This window comes from Drosophila sulfurigaster, chromosome 3, assembly GCF_023558435.1.
Source record: "Drosophila sulfurigaster albostrigata strain 15112-1811.04 chromosome 3, ASM2355843v2, whole genome shotgun sequence".
NCBI lineage: Eukaryota > Metazoa > Arthropoda > Insecta > Diptera > Drosophilidae > Drosophila > Drosophila sulfurigaster.
The window spans coordinates 31,678,665-31,701,379 of NC_084883.1; the positions used below are offsets into that span (position 1 = coordinate 31,678,665).

At 42.0% G+C, this 22,715-nt stretch overlaps 1 protein-coding gene across 4 annotated transcripts; it reads right to left on the reverse strand.

Annotated features, from left to right (window-relative positions):
• Positions 1 to 2: 2 nt before the first annotated feature.
• Positions 3 to 22,536, reverse strand: LOC133842460 (heterogeneous nuclear ribonucleoprotein K homolog). Of its 4 annotated transcripts, none has more exons than XM_062275550.1 (9): positions 22,358 to 22,536; positions 12,290 to 12,393; positions 12,114 to 12,170; positions 10,297 to 10,340; positions 9,057 to 9,129; positions 8,893 to 8,988; positions 1,178 to 2,137; positions 939 to 1,108; positions 3 to 372 (listed from the first exon to the last, which is right to left on the reverse strand). In XM_062275550.1, exons 2-9 carry the CDS (start codon positions 12,386 to 12,388, stop codon positions 339 to 341), a joined length of 1,533 nt encoding a protein of 510 aa, XP_062131534.1. In that variant the 5' UTR covers positions 12,389 to 12,393; positions 22,358 to 22,536; the 3' UTR covers positions 3 to 338. The 4 variants fall into 4 exon arrangements, with proteins under 4 accessions (XP_062131534.1, XP_062131535.1, XP_062131536.1 ...); XM_062275551.1 differs by having other exon boundaries at positions 915 to 1,108; positions 22,358 to 22,535; XM_062275552.1 differs by lacking the exons at positions 10,297 to 10,340; positions 12,290 to 12,393; positions 22,358 to 22,536 and having other exon boundaries at positions 12,114 to 12,159.
• Positions 22,537 to 22,715: the final 179 nt, after the last annotated feature.

Consider the following 22,715-nt stretch of genomic DNA (forward strand, 5'->3'; position numbering starts at 1 on the left):
AATTATACATGTATTTATACTTTATTTGTTCATGCTCCTTATCATATAGTATATAGAATTTCAGGGGCGGGGGACACACATTCATAATATATATATGTACTTCTTAAACTTCATCATCAGCATTGAGTGTTGAGGGGGACAATTAATGGTAAAAGTTACTTAAATATAGAAGTGAATTATTTTTACTTTCTAAATATTTTGGGGCGACTGTGTTTGTTTTTTGTTTAGTACAATTTGTTTTAACCGCGCAGTTTTAGCACATCGATGGTTGTTGTTGTTGTTTTTGTAGTTGTATGTTGTTGTTATTGTTGATGGTGTTGGTTGCAGACTTGTCTCACTTAAATGTTGTTTCGCCTGCCATTCTCGTGTACACTGCAATAGAAAAGAGAACTTCTTAATTAACTTGTTCATTTAGGAAAAGTTTAAAATAGGGAAAACATTCAGACGGATGTCTTTTGGATTCGAACGGGAAATGTACGGGAAAAGTGGAGAGCACCGAGAACCGAGTTTTTATCACCTAGTTAAACATTTAAAGAGCATTTCAATGTAGTTATTGCTGTTGTTGTTGTTGTTGTTAGTGGCACACCAAGAATGAAGAGCATAAATGCACGCCATAAGAAGACAAGGGATTTATTGTTATTACCAAAGACCAAACAACAAAATCACTAGTCTTCCATACGGAAAGCATTTCCCAAAGGCCGAACGATTAGTTATTCCATTTTCTCATTTTTTGATTGTTTAATGAAAGCGATTTGAGTGATGCAGCATTAATTGTATTATTAACATATGAATTCGATTAGCACACTTGCGAGCGAGGAGGATAGGCGAGAGATGTTGATGACGATGGTTGGTTGATTGATTATGAGATTATGGTTTGTGTTAGTAAGTCATATGAAAGGAGATTTTGTGCATACTTTTAGTCTGTTTGCGACACCAACCTCTGTTGCAGCAGATACTGTGCCATTTGTATTTGCTTGGGTGTGCCCGAAATGGTGATGATGCGATCATTGGAACCGGGCAGGGGCTCATCAATGGTGATATACGCGCTCGATTCGTTGCGTATGCGTCGAATCCGGCCGCCACCCTTGCCAATGATGGCACCAGCCAGCTAAAAACAAAGAAAGAAAAGAAATACGATTAAACTCGAGTCGATTAAACAGTTTATAGTGCTACTTACATCCTTGGGTATTGTGACCTGTGTGCTGTTGTTGGGATCATGACCCTGCGGTATGTTGGCTGACGAGTTGGTGCTGTTGTTGGGTCCAGCATTATTGCCGCCGGCATTGAAGCCACCAGCGCCATTATTGGCACCGAGTCCACCGACACCGCCATTGTTGACAGTGCCCAGACCATTGCCCAGGCTGTTGTTGCCAGCACCAAAACCAGCGCCGAGGCCATTGCCCAGACTGTTGTTGCCAGCGCCAAATCCAGTGCCGCCGCTATTGCTGCCCTGGCTCTGACCAAAGTTGCCCAGGCTGGGCAGATTGCTGGCTCCACCGCCGCCGCCAAGCTGATTGCCGCCACCAAAGTCATTGGGGCCATTGCCGAAGCCATTATTGCTGAAGTTGCCACCGCCAAAAGGTCCGCCGCCACCGAAGTTGTTGCCACCAAAGCCACCACCATTGTTACCGACGCCAAAGCCATCGCCATCTCCACCACCGCCGTTGGCCCACGGATTGATGAAGGGATTATCACGGGGTCCGCCCATGCCGCCGATGCCAGCAGTGCCTCCACCGCCAGCACCGCCGCCACCGCCTCCACGTCCACCAAAGCGATCATTGCCCCGGCCTCCATTTCCACCGCCGCCACCACCACCTCCAAAGCCACCGCCATTGCCAGCACCACCGCCGCCGCCACCGCCTCCACCACCGCCATTATTGCGATTATTGCCTCGCTGGCTGGGACGTGTGCTGCCGGTGCCAGTGCCATAGCCGCCATACTCATCCGCATAGACGCGATCAAAGTTCATGGGATCATAGTTGTGTATGGGACCCTTGATGGGTGTGTCCCGGGTCAATGTGATGACCTCACGCACCGCATCGATGACCTGGCTCTGCTTGCCCACCGTCTGCACCACGCGATCCGTGCTCTGTGGTGCCACATTTGAGAATACCTTGAGGAATCGGCAGCCAATGCGCTGTAGGGGGTATTAAAAAATAAGTAACAAATTAGTTAAAGACAAGAGTAAGATATCACGAAAAGTTTGAGAACTGAGATATCCCTTGGGAAAGATAATTATTAAGTGTAATGGTCACGGAATTGGCTCGAAGTTTATCCCGAATTTGGTCTCCGTAACTCTTTTGTATTTCGCTCCTCAACGCAATCACTTAGATAGACACATAGCTGCAATATCTCTACAGTAAGAGAAGCGTAGCTGATTATGCAGTTGCAACCCAAAGGTTCAGACTACAGATTATGAGTGGGAACACACACAGTGTCTGTGTGTCTAGCATAAAGCAGCTGCTTATCCTTTGCAATGAAATCAATTTGACCATGACACTGACCCCTGCTGCCAAGCTAAGGCTTAGGACACGACCCTATCAGCATCGTCAGCATCCTCTCTGCAAATTCCCATGCCCCTGGCTCACATTCTCAATCTGTGAACGTCCCCTGTCCCTCTTGTCCATTAGCAACGCATCGCGCAGCTGTCAGTCGCAGGATGCAGGCACTTCTACGTTTGCTACCTGCCGTCAGCAGCAAATTTGGATTTCTCTTTCTCCTGTTTTTTGCCTCACATTTTGGCAGCTGCTGCCGTTCGGCTCCCAATTGTGTCGGGCTTAGTTAGGGGCATGCACTGTATGTATGTATGTATGCTCACATAAGGTAGTCAGTGAACGCCGGAAGTGCTTTCCCCCCACCATACTTTTCAATACTCGAATCTCCACTGCTTGCTCTTCTCATCGTTTAGTGCTCGACGCTGTCGTCTGCAGCGGAAGTGTAAATGTGAAATTCGATAGCCACTTAGGAATGCATGTTTTCAACTCCTGCGTGTGTGCGAGTGTGTGTGAATGTTTGTGGAGGGGTCACAGATTTGTGCCTACGTGCATTGGAGCCTGCTTCCGTTTCCTTTGCTCCGTCCTACTTCTCCATCTCCTTTTGCTGTGTATGCAACGACGCGCCTGCAACAACAACAACAACGCAAACTCTGCTAAGTTGCGTTGCGTTGCCTGTGGTCTGATGATTGCATCATTTCTGAGCCCAAATTGCGTGCTACTCTACGCTTTACCAAATGACCAAAGGCTGCGTCATGTTTAGCTCTCTCTCCCCCCACCCTACCCCCTACTCGTACATTCCTTCAGCGGCTGCTCCCTTGGCGACAACTCGTTGCGTTGCGTGTGACCCCCAGACAACAATGGCGACACACACACATACACACACAGTCACTTAGAACACAAGGAGGTGGCACATCAAAAAACTGTGTGAAGTGGGCTTATGAATGGCAGGCGCAAAATGTTGAGTCACACACAGTGACAACTTAAGTACACACGCACGCACACACACAGCGGAGGAAGTGGGAGAAGGAGATAAGAATTACGAAGGGGATGGGAGTCGGTCTGCTGCTTTTATGTCATAATATAAAACTTCAAAAGGCAAACACCGAGTGGACGCTCATTGAATTTATTATTAAATTTAAAACACAAGCAACGAAAGCCACAACAACAACAACAGCACCGACGACGACGAGTCGGTTATGTCTAAGTGTACGTGTGTGAGCGCGCGCAAGAGTGTGACACACATACAGCGACAAAGACGAGCAGCGAGGCTAGCTACAAAAAATGTAGCATACTTTTCGTAGAAATTGCGAAGCAGCCGAAAAATACGAAAAGCAAATGCTCATGTGTTTGTGTGTGTCTCTGTGTGTGTATGGCATGACACAGCCAAATAGAACACCCAGCACACACATTCACTAATACGTTTACAATATAATTAATTTTTAAACATTTGACACACCTTTACACATTTTATATAGTATAGCCGTTCGTGTATATATTAAATAATAACGAGACACCACTCTTGTCGTTTAAATTGTTTATTTGCGTGGACACAGACAAGAGCAAACTAGAGCAGCAGCGTAAGAAGCGCGTACACAACCGTGCGCGACCAGCGCCAATGTCGAACTAATTGGGTTCAACGAATGCCAGTTGCCATGTAAAGCAAAGACGCAGCCTGCCTAGTCAGAGCGACAGAGAGAGGACGCCAGCAGAGAGCAGAGCAGAGTTTTAACAGCGCTGCCAGAGAGCAAAACCATTTAACAGCACAAGCCGCAAGAGGAGAGCGGCAAGCGCAGAGAAGCAGAATGAATTAAGATGAGGTTGAAGGAGCAGAGCTGCGTTTCAAACGAGCAGAGTTGACTATAACAGGGCAGAGCTGTGCCTTAACAGTGTCATGAGCAGAGCGCATTAACAGCGCAAAAGGAAGAATGAAAAAAATGCATACAAACACACATGCACCATGAAGAAGAGAGAGCAGAAGAACAGGAGAGGACCAGCAAGGCAAGGCAGGCAGCATGTGCGCGCCTTTCTTGTTGTTGTTCGTGGCTTTGCTGTGGATGTTGCTACTGCCAGTTTAAAGGATACTCAAAAGCTGAATGACTGGCAGCTTGGCAAGCAGCAACTGTTTTCGGTTTTGCTCTTGTTTGTTGTTGTTTTTGTTAGTGTAGTTGCTGTGTGTTGTATTAGAGGCGCAGCTGCTGGACGAAACCGGTGTATTATTCAGCTTCTTTAGACTCGCATTTTTATGTCGAGTTGCTCTCTGTACATGTGTGCATGTGTGTGTTTGGGACATGCGCAGGATCAAGCATCGAAGTTGATGTAGTCAAGGCAAATGAAACGTAATCATTGATGCTATCCTCTTATTAATTTTTATTCCACTTCCACATCCGTTCTTTCGATTATTGTTGATTTGCTCCATGTCTCGCATACTCGTATATTGGCAGCATTTGACAACATGCTTAGTACCCATTAGCAGCACTTGCGGCTGCCACACTGCGCTTGCCTCTAATTGAGTTCTTAGCCTTTGGGATTACAGAAAAATCAAGCTGCAATTAGAAAAGTTTTCAGCTGCAGTCGGAGAAAGTAGTTGAGCTTCTAAAATGCGCTGTCATGGCAGGCTGTTGGAATGGCAGCACTTAAACAAAGCGGAAGTATGTGGCGACAACAACAACAACTACAACAAGATGATGCTGTATGTGCCACACATAGCAAGCAAGGAAACCAAGCAGGAGGTATGTGTGTAAACTGAACCGGATATTGGCAAGCTGCGATGCTCCTACGGAGGAGCAGCAAGGACCTGTCAGCATCAGTCGTGTGTGTCGTCGCAGCCAAAAGTTCCATAAACTTATTAATCAAATGATCAAAGCGGAACCAAAGTTTCCCCACACACACACACATTCACAAGCACACCGAAAAAATAAAAGGAGAGCATCAATTTGTGCAGCTTGTAAAGAAAATACCAAGAAACAGATGTCGTTGCTTCAGCTGCCGCACGTAATTCACTGCGATTGTGTGTGTGTGTGTGTGTCTTGTGTATTGTAGCACCTGTTAGGTATTCATTAAGTGCTGCCACAGGCCTAAGCAGAAGCAGCAGCAACAACAACAACAATTCGTCCCAAGCGAAGCAACAATTGTAAGCCGCAGGCAACGAGCTCAGCTCAGCTCAGTGAATAGAGGGAGGACACAGACACGAGAATGGAGGGAGGAATGGAACAAAAGCCAATGGCACGCTGCTGCTCGAGAGTTAGACAGGCATTTGGATTTGGAACCGACATAACTGAAAGACAGACAGCAGGACAGACAGAGTGCGGCTGCTAGGCTGGGATCAGAGAGAGACAGCGGCAGCTGCTGCTCATTATTAGCGATGCCTTAAGAGATACCTCAACTCAGCTCTCAGCTCAGCTGCCTGGCACAGGACAATTTTAATGGGCAACAGCTTGGGACACATCAGGAAAATGCATGTTCGTAAATTGATAGAATTAGGAGACACAGGAAGACAGATAGGGAGCACATGTTGGCGCTGAAGTGACAAATTTGGCGCCCAAAACGGAAATCTGACAAGCAGAAGATCTTTTCTGTGTGCTGTGTGGCAATTTGTATGTTATAACCTTCTGTCAAGGACAAATACAAAAAAGGAAGAAAAAAAAACAGCAGCAGCAGACTAAATAACCGGCTGTGTAGAAAGCCAAAAACAAAAAGTCAAAACGGGAAACTGAAACACGCAAAGCAAAAACCAAAAGAGGAGGCAACAACCAGCAGGCAGGACGAAACAAGGTAAGAGCGCAAAGCCGCTGATAGAAGGATACGGGCAAACGGAGACGAAAGGCAGACAACAGACAGCCAGATGAAGACAGGCAGAATGTCTTTTGAACGAAAGAATAAAACAGCTGCTCGCCTTCACCTCTGTCTGCCTGGCTAAAAAGACAAAGGAATGGGAACGAGCAGAGGGAACACAGGGAACGGGGTCGACTTGCCGCTGCTACTTTAAGGAGGGACACACAAAGCAACAAAAAGACAACACATGCTGAGGCAGAGGCAGAGACAGCGACAAAGACACGGCTGTTGCTCCACACGGCTGCTGCTGCTGCTGATGATCACAAACGCTGCTGGGAGACGGCAGCTGCAAGGATGCCAGGACCTACATACGTATGAATGTGCGTAGAGAGAGCCAGCCCATAAACAATTTTCACATTGCCAGCCAGTCGCCATCATAAGAAATTCTCTGAAAAACTAAATAAGTAAACGCAATGCTTTCAGCTGCTTCCCCTGCCTCTTTTCCTCCTTTTTGTGTTGCTGCCGTGTTGTTGGACTTGTTGACCTCCATAGCGAGCAACGAGAGGAGAGCACAGGAAGAGGAGCAAACTCAACTTCTGCCCGCCAGCGTTTAGCTGCTCGATTGCCAGTTACTCTCTTCTACTGGGCCAAATAGTAAACAAATGAGCAGCTTTTCTCACTGCAAAACATTATTTACATGTGTACTATGAAACTAATAAAAAAAACAGACCCTCCGGGTGTTTCGAGCCGGATGAAACGTAAAGCAGATTCATAGAACAAATATGAAAAATATTTTAAAGCGAGTGTAGAGAATATGAAACTTGTTTAAGACCGAGGATGTTATGGTAGTATATCGTCAATATATAGAAAGAATAAAATAAGACAACTATTTAGCTACGAACTGCAATTATTAGTTTACTAACAATATTTTTTCTTACGAAGCAAATACTTATTAAGCTTATAGAATTGTTTAGATAAATAAATATATCTACTAAAATTCTCGACAATATTTTTCTATCTCTTTATTTTGTAAACATTCCTGCATTCCATTGCAAAAATATTTATATCCAAGACAAAAACTCATCAATTCTGCAGCATTAAAATCAGTTTTGTTTACATGCATACGAAAAAGCATAAAAGCCAGCATGTTGCTGTTTGTCCGTCTCTACAGGGTACAAATATATGAATATTCATAAGAATGCAGCAACAGCAGCAGTAGGACTGGAAGTGGAAGAAGAGACAGCAGCAAGAACAGGGCAAAGTAACAACGACAACGACAAAGCGAATGCCCCAGTCGGAGACTTTATACTTTTATTTTTGCATGCGCACAAAAGTATGCAATATTAAATTCAAGCGCGCCTTTGCAAATGAAAGCGACAAAAAGAGAATGAGCGAGAGCGAGCAAGACGAAAGTGAAGTAAATGCTGTGTGTGAGCGTGAGCAGAGCAAAGTCGAGCCAGAAGCAAAATAATAAAATACAGCAACAAAAAATGCGAGTGAAAGAGATTCCAATTAAAATGCAACCACTTGGGCAGCACAAAACTACTCATTGCTAATTAACGAGACCTCGACAAATAATTAAATCGAATGAAAGAAGAGAGCAGGTAAAAAAGCATGTATTTGCAACTAGCAAATAATAATAATAATGCTGAGCAACAACCGATTGATTTCGATGAGTGAGAGTATGTATAACAATTGCGCAATTGAAAAGAGCTTGACACGATGTCGTTGCTATAGGGATGCGTCAACAATATGCAATTGAATGAGAGATGACGACGACGGAGCTGGTAACCAGAGCAGAAGCAGAAGCTGTAGCTGTAGCTGACTGTGAATGACGACAAGCATACGTATGAACAAGAGCACTGCTGATGATGATGATGATGATGGTGATGGCGACAATTGCGTTATGAAAGAGCTGACACAAGCACTGGCTACACATGCCAGCAGTATGTTGTGCATGAGACTGTTATGCGCTACGCTGCTGCTGCGGCTGTTGCTATTGCTGCCATTGACAGCCATCGACATCGACAAGTTAGCTACACAACAACTAGAGCTGTAGTTGTTAGTCGCCTCCTTGTAGCGAATCAATTGAACTCTTACAAAGTCAAAGTCAAGTTGAATTCTAAAAAGGAGCCCCTTGAACTGTCCCGCCTCGCAACGTTCCGCCTTTTCCTGTGAGTCACTTAACGTGACTATTGAAGCAGTTGAAGAAACTTGCTCAACTTACTCTCCAAACCTGGTCAAAAAGTGACGCCTGCGGGGCAGCTGCTATAATTAGCCAATGCGTGAGTGTGTGTAGAGGGCAATTATGTGCATGACAGCGAGGCGACATGCATGGCAGGACACATAAGGACACATTGTAACATGTGTTCCCACCGTGTTTCCTCGGAAATACAAGTAGGTCGCACCCAACTCGACTCTAAGCTACCCGCTAACCATTCTTAGATATTACAAAAGAAAATAAGTACGTTAGACTATCGCAATTCGATTGGAAAATGTATCTGAATGGTTCCCAAATTGATCCTCGAGTTCTCAGCTGATCTTTTTAATACATTCGAAAATGGAATTGCCTTAAAAATAATGCCCAACTCTACCGGGTATACACAATAGTTGATTAGGTACTCACGTCGCGTATCTCCTTGATCTTCTGTCCACCCTTGCCGATGACACAGCCGGCCAGACTCTGATGGATTAACAAGCGCACATCGAATTCCTCGTCGCGCTGCAAAAACATTTAATCAGATAAATAAAGATACAAATATCGTTGTATATATAGATCATGTTACTTACATCCTCAAAGTATTTCAGCATTTCCGTGATGATCTCCAGCGTGGACTCGATGTCCGCCGAGATTTGTATGGTGCTATTGACGTGCAGAGAGAAATAGTTGATGTTGTTGTTGGAGATAGAGTAGGAGAGAGAATGAAATAGAGAAAGAGAGAGAAAAAGTGTGAGGAATACACACATATTAAAAAAACAATACATAAATACTTAATATGAGCAACTTAAGAACTAGTCCTAGACATTACATAATCATTAATCAACTTATGATATGGTAATAAAGAGTCAAAGAGAACAGAGATAGAGAGAGAGGGGAAAAGAGAGAAGAGATTGTTAAACGAGAACTTCTTAAGCAGGTCTACCTCTGATGGACTTCGGAGGTGCTGTTGTTGTTCTTGTTGTGCTTGTTACCCATCATACCACATTCAACAAGGACGCACAATTGACGCTTACTGGTTTCTAAGGAAGAGATAATGCTTAGGGTTCGATTTGGGTTTGGTTCTTGGTTTTCGGTATGGGTTTGACCAGCGCATATTGTTAGTATCGGAGTGTCCCGTGCTTGGATTATACGAGTATTTAGTACTTATATACAATGGAAGTTAATGTCGTGCATTTTGCTTTTGGTTTGGCAGTGCAACGATTAGTAGCTAGTTAGCGTATATATTTTTGTATACATATGAAGATATGGTTGAAATCGATATTGAGGGAGCACATATCTGACGGAGGGATCAAAAAAGCAGCTACAGATGCGACACAAATAGATTGAGAAAGAGAGAGAGAGAGAGAGAGAGAGAGCTGAAGGATCGGCTGCCCGGGATTTGGATATTGGACATATTTTTGAGAGACGTGACTTTTAAAAAACACATTCAGGACATACAACAGATAGTAAAAGGAGAGAGAGACAGAGATAGATAAAGATTGTGGTGAGAGAGAGAGAGCGAGAGATAGAGGCGACAACGCGTCCAGCAGGTAATAATGTGGGGAGAGATTTAGCAGATTTTTTTTTTGGTTTGGTTTTTTGTTCGAAAAGAATATGAGATAACTATAAAACAATATAATATTTATAAAGAGAGAAAAAGATAAGATACTAGCTAAGAGACCTAAGTAGTATATAATCAAGTTTTGTTTTTTTTTTTGTTTTGCATTAAGGATATAAGTTCTTAAATGTTTTTGTTTTTGGTTTCACTGTAAGAGATATTTGGTAAGCTTATACAAGAAAAAATTGGTATAGATTGTTGTTGTGGTTTACCGTTCAGGGCCTTGGGAATCGTCCACAGATACAGTGGCTTTATACTGCGCATTACATTGTTGTTTTTTTGTTTGGTATTTTTTGTTGGTTGATTTTGGTTGGTTCATTGGCCGGGAGGGCGGACGGGCGGGCGGGCGAGACGGTCGGTCGGGCGTTCAGTTGGGCGCATGGACGATTTCGATATGGTTATCGTTCAGTTGATTGGTTGGCCGGTTTTTGTTTTTGTTTATAATATTATTATTACATTTTCGTACAAATACACACACATAATAAAGATATATAGATATGCCGTTGTTGTTGTTGTTGTTGTCATTGTGCAGGTTGTTGTGTGACAAGAGAGGGAAGGAGGGAGGAAATTCCCGAGCACAAAATAAAACAACAACAACCAAAAGCACACAACACAATGGAAGGGACGATGGTGTGGGCCCATGGCATGGATATGTTCAGATTTTGTACAGATTTTTATATGCGTATATTGCACATTTTTATAACAAATGCAAATATATACATTAAAAACGTATATATGTATATATATAATACATTTGCGGGCAGTCGATTGAATTGTGCATTGTTGGCATCGGTTTGGATTTGTTTTTTCGGTTTTGGTTTTGATTTTTGATGGGCGGCCGTCATTTTATAGGATCGAGTGAGTTATCGACATACGATTGATAGGCGTTTTTGATCAGTGATTCATCGGGCCAGTTGCAAATACATATTCAGATCAGATCAGATTCAGATTCAGAGCAGTGGCAGTGGCAGGTGACGAAGCGAGACCCAGACCCAGGACCCATGGGGGGCGCGCCAGTGTGCATGTGGGACAGACCAGAGCAGACCAAACCAAATGATGGTGCAGAGCGGGCAGGCGGGCGGGCAGTCAATCAATCGATCGATCAGTTGGTCAGACGATTGTCATTATTTTTTTTCGGTTTTTTTTTTATTTTTATACATGAGTTTTGATTTTTTTGGTGTTTTTTTTTGTTTGGTTACATTTTTGGGTCGTACGTAAGAAGTAGAAGAAGAGAGAGAGAGAAAGAGAGAAAATTGTTCATTTAGTTAAAAAGGTTAAAAGCGTGTAAATTGTTCATTGTTGTTCTTGTTTTTTTTTTTATTGAATTATACAAAAAAAGTGGCATTTTCATTGTTTGGTTGATTTTGGTAAATAAAGCGCCTAAATATTACTTCAAATTGAGACTGAGTCAAGGCGACAGATAGAGAGACAGACTGAGAAAGAGAGAGAAAGTGAGATGTGGAGGCTGTTAGCTGAGTGCGGGCACCCGAGTGATTGAGACAGAGAGAGAGAGAGAGAAAGAGAGCGACAGCGATTTGAGGTCAGAGTTAGTGAGAAAGCGTTTTGATTATTTCACTTAATATTTTCTTTTGTGGTCGGCAGAGTATTAATTCTACGGTAATTAAGATCCGAGCATAAGACGGGAGGAAGAGGTCTGCTATTGCGGGTCCAGAGCGACGTAAGACTTCAAGACTTTTTGTATTTAGTTTCAATATGGAAACAGAGAGATAGACAGTGAGGGAGTCTAGAGAGAGATTTTCACTAGAAAGACAGAAGAAGAGTTTGAAATTGCCTTTCCTTTGATCAGTTTTTGTCTTTTCATGTTGTTGTCTTGGTGCAAGGCAAACAGAGATAGGGAGAGAGAGAGTGAGAGAGAGAGAGGTGGAAAAAGGTGGTATATAAATAATACTAGACGCTTCAAATTTGCAGTATATTTCTTTTGTTTTGTGATTGTTTAAGTGTTTTCTTATTTCGTTTCCAGTTTAAATAGTTAATTCTGGGGTCTGTGCTTTAGCACACTTTATAGTACCTGAGTTCGCATCTTCTGTATGTGTTGACCTCCTTTGCCAATGACAGCGCCGGCAATCTGAAATGGAGAGAGTAACAAAAAGCGACGGCAGAAACGATATTAAGCTCAGTTGCGGATATAGTTGGATTAAACCGCCCATCACATCACCCCCGGATTGCTGTTTGTTGAACACTTACACTGCTCGGTATCAGTATGCGTACTGTCTCCTCATTGCGTCTGTTGCGCTTCTGGTCCTGTGGTCCATCGCCATCATTGCTTTCGCGCTTCATTTTCATTCTCTCTGCAAGTATACGAAGAACGGCCATAAAAGCCAGCAAACGCGTAAATCAGTTTGGCTCTTAAAAACTTGGCAGTCGGGATAAGCTCAGCTCAGCTCAGCAGATTGCACATACGCCACATGTGCCAGTTAAACAACAACTGAACGTCACCACTGACGATGGTTCGACACCGATGGCTAAATTCAACAAGTCAAAAAACTTGTCTCGACAACGAAACTGCGATACGCTTTAAACTTATTTTCCATCCACAAACATCGATCTATGAATTCATTCAAAAATTTAAAAAATGTATTCTGACATCACTGCAAATCATTGAAAATAATTACAGTTCTCTAAGCTGGTATTATTTTTCATTTAGAAAGAATATCGCCTAAGTTCCAAATTCCACAAACATTTCAATCCCTCATAAAAATACGGAACATACTTTTAGGATCGACAAAGAGTCCAGAATCATTAAAGTAGGACGCCAAAAAGTATGCTAGAATATCGGTAAGATGTTTTCTCTTTTTTTGACAAAAGTGGAAATCGGAAAATCAACTAATTGAGTAAGGCAAATTGTTGTGAAACAAACATCACAACATAGTGCTTGGACTCTCTTTGCTGTGGCATTCAGCACGAAATTATAATGAATCCCAAATGGCAGCGCTTTGTGGGTTTGGAATTTGAGTTTTGCCAAGCGCAATTAAACAACAATTCAATTCGCTGCTACATATCGAATTCATTGAAGTCGAATAAATTGCCGACTGGTTCTTCAACTGAGTCAACTGAACGAATCAGTCAGTTGACTGACTGTTGTAACTGTCGTAATGTAATGTGTGTTGGTTGCAAGTCGTGCTGCAGCTGCCACCGTTTGACAAAAGGCGTCTAAATCAGCAGCATTTGTCTTTCATCCATCTATAGCTACAACAATATATGCAGCGTTCTATATACTTAGTTGCAACGCCCTATATGCGCCCAAGCAAAGCTGCTCAAGCGGAAATGCCAGTCAGCCCACATATTATAATCTATAAACATAGTATATATAATATGCATATCTAACCATCTCTCATATTTAAAGAGAATCACATTTGTTGTATACTAAAAAGGTTCCTTTTAGTATTCCAATTGCATAATTGACGATTGCAACAGCAACAGCAATGCCGTGTGAATGAGTCTACATATTCAATTATATTAAATTATATTTTCTGAGTCACAAAATTGTACCATAAAAAATGAAAACAATTGAGGGGCTTTGTCAGCTGCCCACATTTGAGGTGTGTGTACGCTTGTGAGTGTGAGTGTGTGTGTGTGTGTATTTTGTTTCCATTTCTAGGCAAAGGCACTTGAACAACTCTCGGCTCAGATGTCAAAACATCAATTGTCCGAACTGTTAAGTTGTCAAAAATATGTCCGATACGCTGCCAACAGATTTAAATGGGCTTTTGTCTAAAGCCGCTTCTCTCTACCGCTCAGTAAGTATGTTTACCCCCCATATGAGTGTACAACGTATTTACTCTCGCATTTCATTAAACTGAAGCTGTGTGTGTGGGCAGCACTTGTTAAAAGGGTTAAGCCAGAACACCTTGACGACTGTCTGTCTCGAGCTGCCCGTCTTAATAGGCAGATCTTGTGTAATTATTATTGATGCCCAAAGTCAACTGTTGGCAAGCTGCTCGCAGACACTGTACCCAGCAGACCATAAACTTGACTTCACACCAACAAAATTTGCTGCTTTTCCCTGTCGCGAGTTTCGCACTTTTGAGTTACTAGCTATAAAAGATGTTGGTTCAAAGACCCTAGAACAATTGGAGGTAAAGTTCTTCTGAAACCTCAAGAGAACTGAAGATGAAGATGTGTTTTCTAATAGAAAGCTAAATTCCTAAGTTCAAACTTAATCCATCCATTGGTTGACTCATCTAGTTTTGAGATAAATGTGAGATAATCATTTGACAAATATCTTGCTAAGAATTCTTTTCGATTATATAATGCTAATTATGATGCACAAATTACCTTTTCAGTTTAAAGCCCGTAATAATATCACAATTTGAAGTTTTCACTTTGCATTTCTTTCAGAAATTTACAGCCAATCTTGAAGTTTTCGAATATTTTTCACATTTCTTCACACAACTAAAGAATTTTTCTATACTGTTTCACAAGTTACATAATATCGACAGGCTTGATTTTTGGTATCAGATGCGAAGCTAGAGCGGAAGCAGCAGCAGGTGCTGTCCTGTTGCAAGTGCGGTTGGAAAACTAATGAAAATAGTTTCCAGAAATTGAGCTATTTATAGGCAAATCCTTTGAAAGGGACAGCCAATGAAAATCAAAGATCGGATATGGACAGCTACGGAAACGGAAATTGCTGACCAATAGAAATCGTACAAATGTTTCAAGTGACAATACCAGAAAACCCCATTAAGACAGGGGAAATATAGTTCAGTTATGGATATCGGATGCTAGGCAACCGACCCACTAATTGTGCCCCCGGGCCACAACAGAAGCTATAGGGAACTACTCTATATGTACATGCTAGATAAGTGGACGCGACAGACTAGAATCGCACTAGTCTAAATGAGAGAGCATTATATAGCATATATAGAATACTAGATAATGTATATGGCTATATTCCGGGTGGGTTATACGCGTCGTTTAGGACAGAAGCAATGCCATACCTATGATTGATAGATCTACACATATGTGGGATTTATACATATATATACACTCTATGTACATATAGTCAAATTACATATTGGCTCTTATATAGTAATTGCCGTTGGGCCACCTAATGAAACCACAATTCTAAACTAATAACTAAGGCACTCAAGGGGTTGTCCGAAGGGGAACAGACGGGACGGGACGGGACAGGACAAACGATTGCAGTGCCTATGAATTTTAGATGTATGCAACTTCAGCTGATGTTTTCACATTATGCATTTTTAAGACATCGAATCGTTTAAATATTGATAGAACAAATGGGGAACCGCAAACCGTAACGCCCCTTCTTAGAAAGAAAAGGGGAGGAGTTCAGGCGATTTGCGATTGATCCGCTAAACGCTTGTGAAATGCAACAAATTGCGCTGACGGCGTAAATATCATTATAAGGAGGCTGACGTGGCTCAAGGCTGCAACACCGACCACCGTCGTCTGTCCGTCATTATAAGCTTGCAAAAAAAGAAGAGTCCCTGGACTGTTCCCCCATATGGAGAGAGGACAAACAAAATTGTCTTTTATTCATATATAATTAGAGCAATTTGCCACTCGATAGAGCCTTTCGATGACTCTTGCTCCTTTCGTTCTATGCACTTTTCACACACACACACACACACCGAACAATCGAGGGGCATTTGCCAACAGCAGGCAGCGCACTTTCCACATTTTTAATGAGTCCTGAGACTTTCAACAGCCGCTTGGCCTCAATAGCCTTAAAGACGTTTAATAATAGGGCAATTGCTTTGACGAAACCGCAGAGCAGAGGAGACAAACGGGTCTCGATTCAAAGGATTCAACTGTATTCTGTTGTAGCGGTCGCCTTGAGCTGGAGCTGGAGCTGAGCGTATCTTAATTGCACATTGATTGAAGTAACCGCAGATGGTTAATCAAATATTTACAGCTTCCCACGCATGAAGTGGGCAGTGTGTGTGTGTTAAGGGAAAGGAAATCATCGGTGGAGGAGGCGCAGGAACAGGAAGGGAAAGCAATTGAGAGCGCTCTAAGCAAGTGGCCTGAAAGTGACATAAATGGACAGGTAGCAATTATGTGAAAATCATTTGATTGCTACACCACATCCTGTTCAAATAGCTTTTGACAGCGCACACGCGCCTAACCACAGCCACAACCACAACTTTCCAGCCCCCGCCACGCCTACACCTCTCGCACACAAACACACACAATGGAAGAGAAAGAGCGAGAGAGAGAAGGAGAGAGACAATAAAGAAAATAAGTTAACTTGCGAGGGGGGTAGCAACATTTTTTCATATTCCCGCAGAGACACTCACACACACACACATTCAGGTGACCACAAAAATGTGTGTGCTGACCAGAAGAGGGAGCAGGAGGCGAACTCGCGTCGCTTCGCGAGCAGAGAAACAAGGCTCGAACAGCAGAGCACAGCAGGAAACGGTTATATGCTCTGCCCCCGAGAGCACGTTGTTATTTTATGCAGGACACAAAAGCAAGGAGCATACTTTTTTCGTTGCCCTCCGCCTCCTCCCCCTCTCCCACCTTCCGCCTTATCGTGACTGTCCGTTGTCCTGTCGTGTCCACTGTGCAAGCGTATTTTTCTGTATGTGTGTGTGTGTGTGTTGCATGTTGTTCTTGTTGTTGCTGCTGCCCCTGCCCACCTTAATTGGACGCTGTCCACTGCTGTGCTGCCGTGTGGCTGTGGCGGGGCATATGCGTTCGCCAGGCACTCTATAATTTAGCGGAAAAACAGCTAATGGACGCCATGTCCACAGTCGCAGTGTCCACGCAACAACAATGCGACTGGGACTTGGGCCAAGGCAAGGAAGAGGAAGTGGAAGAGAACAGGGGACAGAGGTAGAGTGAAGGAAAGCGACGGCGGAAATGCACACAATTGACAATTCTCATCGCTTGGAAAATAGATGGAAAGCGAGCCACAATCTATTTAGCCATCTTGCTCGCACTCACTAGCTGGTGTCTGTCTGTCCACTTCAAGGCTTTTATGGACATGTCAGCGTGCTCAGCGAACCCACAAAAGGTAACAGCGCGATGTGCGAGTAGTTCTGGCTGCCATCGCGTGTCTACCTTCCTTCCCTCCGGCTATCCCCGATGTGATCCCTGCCGGGCCACAGCTAATAACTAATGTGCTTATGGCGTGTGCTGACCCCCCTACCTCTCCTCCCCTTACTCCTCCTCGTGCCTTTGTGGTACAGTAAAACTTTGTCCACTTTCAGTCGGCTGTTTGGTGAATGTCTGTCTGCCTGTCTTGTCTTCTTGTCTCGCTGCTTTGACTCTGCCTGCTACGTTAAGCATTCGATTTGAATTATTAAAAGCCTTCGATTGGAAAACAGTTATTCCCCCCTCCCTACCTCCCCACCTACTTCAACTACTCCAAGCAAAAAGCGCTCTATATACATGAGCATAATAAAACAGCTACAAATTTGTATCCAACTCGAATTCAGCAATTGCATCTTGACTAATTGCCTGTCTACATGACCTGTTTCAGAAAAACCTGATTCATATTTTTATATTCCTGGTTCATTAACTAATTTCGTATTTTAATTGCACAGAATACTGAATATAATATATAGGTGTACTTAAACTCATCTCTCAATTTTTTTTTGTTTGCTGAAATTACTGCTTCATTAAATAACACTTGGTGTTGCCGTCCTCGCTTTTTGTGTTCATGGTGAGTAAGTGTCTTTGGTTTGTTGTTAGCCAACGTGTTGCAATTAACCATGTTCACAACTCATTCATCAACATAAATCATTGTAGTCCGTACTCAGTACTGTCCAAAAGGTGTACTTTAAGATTTGAAACCAGCTTTGCTTTTTGTTTACTACCACTTCGCAGAGATTTGCCTTCTTCATTCACAAGTTGCATCATAAATTTCATGGTTGGCATGTAAATGCCAAACTCTCTATGGAAAATTGATTTGAAAATATTTGCATAAACTACAGACTTTTGTTCAATCTTCTCATAGTCTTCAGCCCATCCTCAAACTATTGTCAATTATCAATTCCATAATTTTTTGCATATTCATTTTGCCGATAACTTTGACAAATTAGTTTTGAGAGTTGATCCCAGAAGTTAACTTCAACTTCATGGTAGAAATTAACACTCTTTGGAGCGGAAATTAAATAGAGAAGATTAACAGTTAGTTTCCATTCACATCTTGAAAGTAATTTCAATTATTATTATAATTTAATAATATCTCGACAATTAGTTAGATCTAATCTCATAAGCTCACATTATCTTTATGACAGAAATGAAGACTTTCCACTCTCTGAAGCGGAAATTAGAGAGTTGATAGTTCCCACAGTCTTCGGCACATCCTCAAACTGTAGTCAACAAAAAGTCGGTAACTCTTTTGCATAATTTGAAGATATAAATAATTCAATGATTCGATTAAGCAATATCTTTCTGACAAATTAGTTTCTTATTCGATAAAAATAACTTGTTGTAATCCAAAAGCTGATCCCACAAGTTGCCTTTACCTTAGACGCATCTTCAAGGTTTATGGTGTGGCATGCAATTGTTTTTTGCCAATGTAATTGCCATATTTGCGTTTTCAATTTGTGAAAAGTCATCGCAAGTGAAGATGATTGTATAATAAACAGATATCTCCAAAGAGATATGCAGAGAGAACGTCTCCGTGTATGTCATGGGAAAACGAGTAACGCTGCAAGGCAGCTCAAGGTCTGGGGGCCTTGTCTCTGTCTCTCTGGGTCTCTGTGACTGTGAATGTGGCTTGTGTATGGAAGTGGATGTGGATGGATGGCTGAAACGTGTTTTAGGCATTCGAGATTAGCATGAGACAAACAAACAAACACACTCTCGCATACGATTTATGCCGTTTTGGTGCCATTCAATAAGACAAAAGCTATCAAAATACTTGAGCGGAACATGTTTTGCACACACACACACACACACACACTCGCATACCCTGTGCGAGACGGGAGAAAGAGAAGCAGATAGACGGCGTGACGGCTCTTGTGATAAGTAACAACACAAAAATATGTCAACTTGACATGAGATTATTATTATATGTATGCTATAGCAGCTACGATGCTGTATTGCTGCGGTCAACAATTGTGACGTCACCGATGTCAAAGAAAAACATTTACTATCTTATTTACCATCAATCCTTTTTGCTGGCGGATGAACCGAAGCGAAACTACAACGCATTGTTGACCCGCATCCGAGATTTATTCAAAATTTTGGTCCAATTGATGCGGGCAAAATGTGACTTTCAAATGCAAAATGTAAATTCATATTTTTCCCCACATACACACATGCTCTAAAGAGAGTGCATGCCACACACACACACAATCGCACACACAATCGCACACACATTTCAGCTCACATTGTGCAATTGCGGGCCTACGGGGAAATCAGGAAACAAAATGCTCGTACAATGGCCCAATTGCAGCTAGAAAGAGAAGACTTGGCTTACATGGGACTGTTTGTTGATGCACTTGTTTTGCCCAAAACAACAAAAAAATGAAAATAAAATAAAATTCAATTTAAGTTAAGCTGATTGCATTTGCAGTGCTGGAAAACACCATAAATATTGTATGATATGGATGCTCATATATTATAAATAATCAAAGCAGACCGAGGCTGTAACAACAACAACAACAACAACACCAGCAAAAAGAGTCGTGTCATATAGGCTGAGGTGTGTGTAAGAGTATATGTGTGTGTGTGTGTGTGTTTGTAAATAGGCCGATATACAACACCCCCGTAAGAGAAATTTCATTTACCCGAATACCAAACCATTTCTTGTTGGTTTTTTTGGTCAACGAATTTTGAACGTGTTTTATATTATTTTCTTTTTTATGTATTTTTTCGGGCCTGTCACCAAAAAGTACAACAAAAACAGCGACACTTACTCGGCATATTTTCAAAGAGGAGCAACAAACGAACGAATCTCGCTCTCTTTTTCGCTCGGCAACAATAAATAGAACAAAAATCGACAAATGAAAAGCAATTCTTCTTCAGTCGTAAATCTATTGCGACAATAAAATCACAATTTATTTGCAACAACAACAGCAGCAAAATATCAGCTCAATGTCAATGAACGCAACAAAGATACACACACAACTTTAGAGAGCGAGAACGAAGCGAGACACAAAAGAGAGAGATATTGAGAACAGCAAGGCAGAGCGTAAGCTTCAAATAGAGATGTGCTCATGAGAGGAATCTCAGTGATTGTTGGAAGCAATTGGTATAGATTGCCTCATTGCCAAAATATGCAAGACGAGCACACACACATAACACACACACACTTGCACACTCCGTCAATGCAAACAACAACAAGTCTCACACAACACGCTAAACGAATTAACAATGTCGAGGTTCTGGAACAGGCCCCAACAAAAGAAGAGCGGAGGTCTCCCCCCTTGCGTCAGCAACTACCAAAGATGGCAAATAAAAGTGAACGTTAAACTGGAAATCGCAGGAACAAAAGCAAAAGTTAATCATAAAAATTCTAAAGAACTTGCGATTATTTAAGCCAAAAACCACTGCAAAAAAAAAAAAAACTAAGCCAAATTATTCAAAAACATCATATGCTTGGCTACGCTTTGAGGAGCGACATTTAAAAAGGTGTGAAACCCATTAGTCTTGGCGTTGTACAACGTGTGTAAAAAATAACATAAGAGAAACTCGTAGAAAACCGCAAAGAGGAAACTTACATTTTTTAACGCTACGCCAATTTTCAGTTTATATCTCTTTAAATCATTATCTTTACTTGACTTGAAACTGAATTCGCAAAAAGAGCTCAGTATCATAACTAACTTTGAGAGGTATTTCATGCAATTGCTAAGCATTAAATCTATTTTTATTGCAATTATTAATAGCTAACCTCCATATTTGTTTTCTTAATAGCAAAACTGCAATTTATAAGCGATAAACCTATTGCAAAACAATTGAAGTCAAGTTTATTGCACAAGTGCTTTCTTATCGCATTTATCGATAACGAACGCATTGCGTCAACAAAAGCCTTTAAATTTGAAGACTATCGGAAATCGAAAAAGTGAAAACCGGTATTACAAATATTTGCTAACACCTGTATTTACATTTAAATTCCTATGGGCCTATATAATTAAGTAAATAAGCCAACAAGAGTTGCTATTTACCTATTTATTTAGCGCAATAGATAAAGTAGAGCCTTACCCCTAAAAACATCGATTGATGCTGAGCATCCAACACTACTACAACAAAAACATCTACAGCATCACGATGGCAACTACTATGCATAAAATATAGGTTAGGCAGTTGCCATTTTATTTTGTTGTATTTTTTCTATCCAAATTTGTCGAGGGAACGTTGAACTTTGTGGCTTAGCCAAGCGTGGGAGTTGTTTTGAGTTGCAGACAAATGAAAACATTTTGTTTTGATTTTTATCTGACTACCGCTACGAAACAAAAAAAAACAAAACAACAACAAAGACAACAAATAAATTACATTATAATGAAGTTATGCCGGCACACGCGGTAGCTCTGCCATAGTTGAGAGCAGTCGCTTTTCTTCGTAGTCACCGTAGCAGAGAAGCAGCAGCAAAAAAGCGCGTGGAAAAAACGAAAACAACAAAGTGGAGAGGTGAGAGAGATGGCAGCGACATCGACGTCGTTGTCGACTGCGACGCCTTTGCACTTAAATGCGGGAAGAAACCGGCGCGCGAAGTTAACAGCGACATGATAGAGAGAGCAAGCGAGAGGGCAACACAGCAGAGAAGAGAACAGAACAGAAATACGAAGCCAAAGCCGACGACGACGCTGTAGAAATTTTTTGAGCCAAGAATTTTTTTTGCACGGTGGTTGTTAGTTAAATGAACATGGGGAAAGAGGGGAAGGAAGCCAAAACGAAACAAGCAGCAACTGAACTCAGGAGGAACTGCAGACAGTGCAAGCAAAAGGGCAGGCAAGGGCTACACACAATTGGCAATGTGCCTGTCAAGAAACTCTCGCATAGATTGCCGCGGGCTGCTCTGCTCAACGTCGCTGTCCAACAAGCAAATGCAATGAAGAAAAACCAATATAACATTTTACAAGTCTCTCTGTGTACACATACAATAACTGCGGCTATTGGCAAATATTACGCACCTCACACACAATGGCCGCGGCCCAGGCAAACACTCACACACACTAGCACACAATTACGGTAAATGTGTTGAGATAATTGTGTTATTGCAGAGAAAACATGCAGCGAATGTGTTCAATGTTTTTAACATTCGCAATTTCTTTGTCACAAATTCTTTACGGTTGTTTTTTTCTCTACCCGTCGCGTCGCTTTCCCACTTACCTTGGCGTTCCTCTTTTGTTGGCCGAATCGTGAACACAATCGACACTTATTGCAGATGACACAAACACCAAGATCGCAGGAAAATTATTTATTTAAATATAAGTCTTTATTTAATTTATTACACAAACACGAAATAACCGAGATCAAAAATGACTGTACGACGTCTGAGAGGAGTGAGTACGAGTATTTCGATTGAGTACTTTTTATTTTGCAGTTTTTGTCAGAACGAGGGATGAAAATTCGATGCTGTTATCACAAGCAGTCTCTGCAGCCCTGCTGCTAACGAATGCTGTTCTGTTTAGTCACTGTTAATGTGACTTAAGCGCTCTTGAAATTTAAATCTTGCCGATATTATACG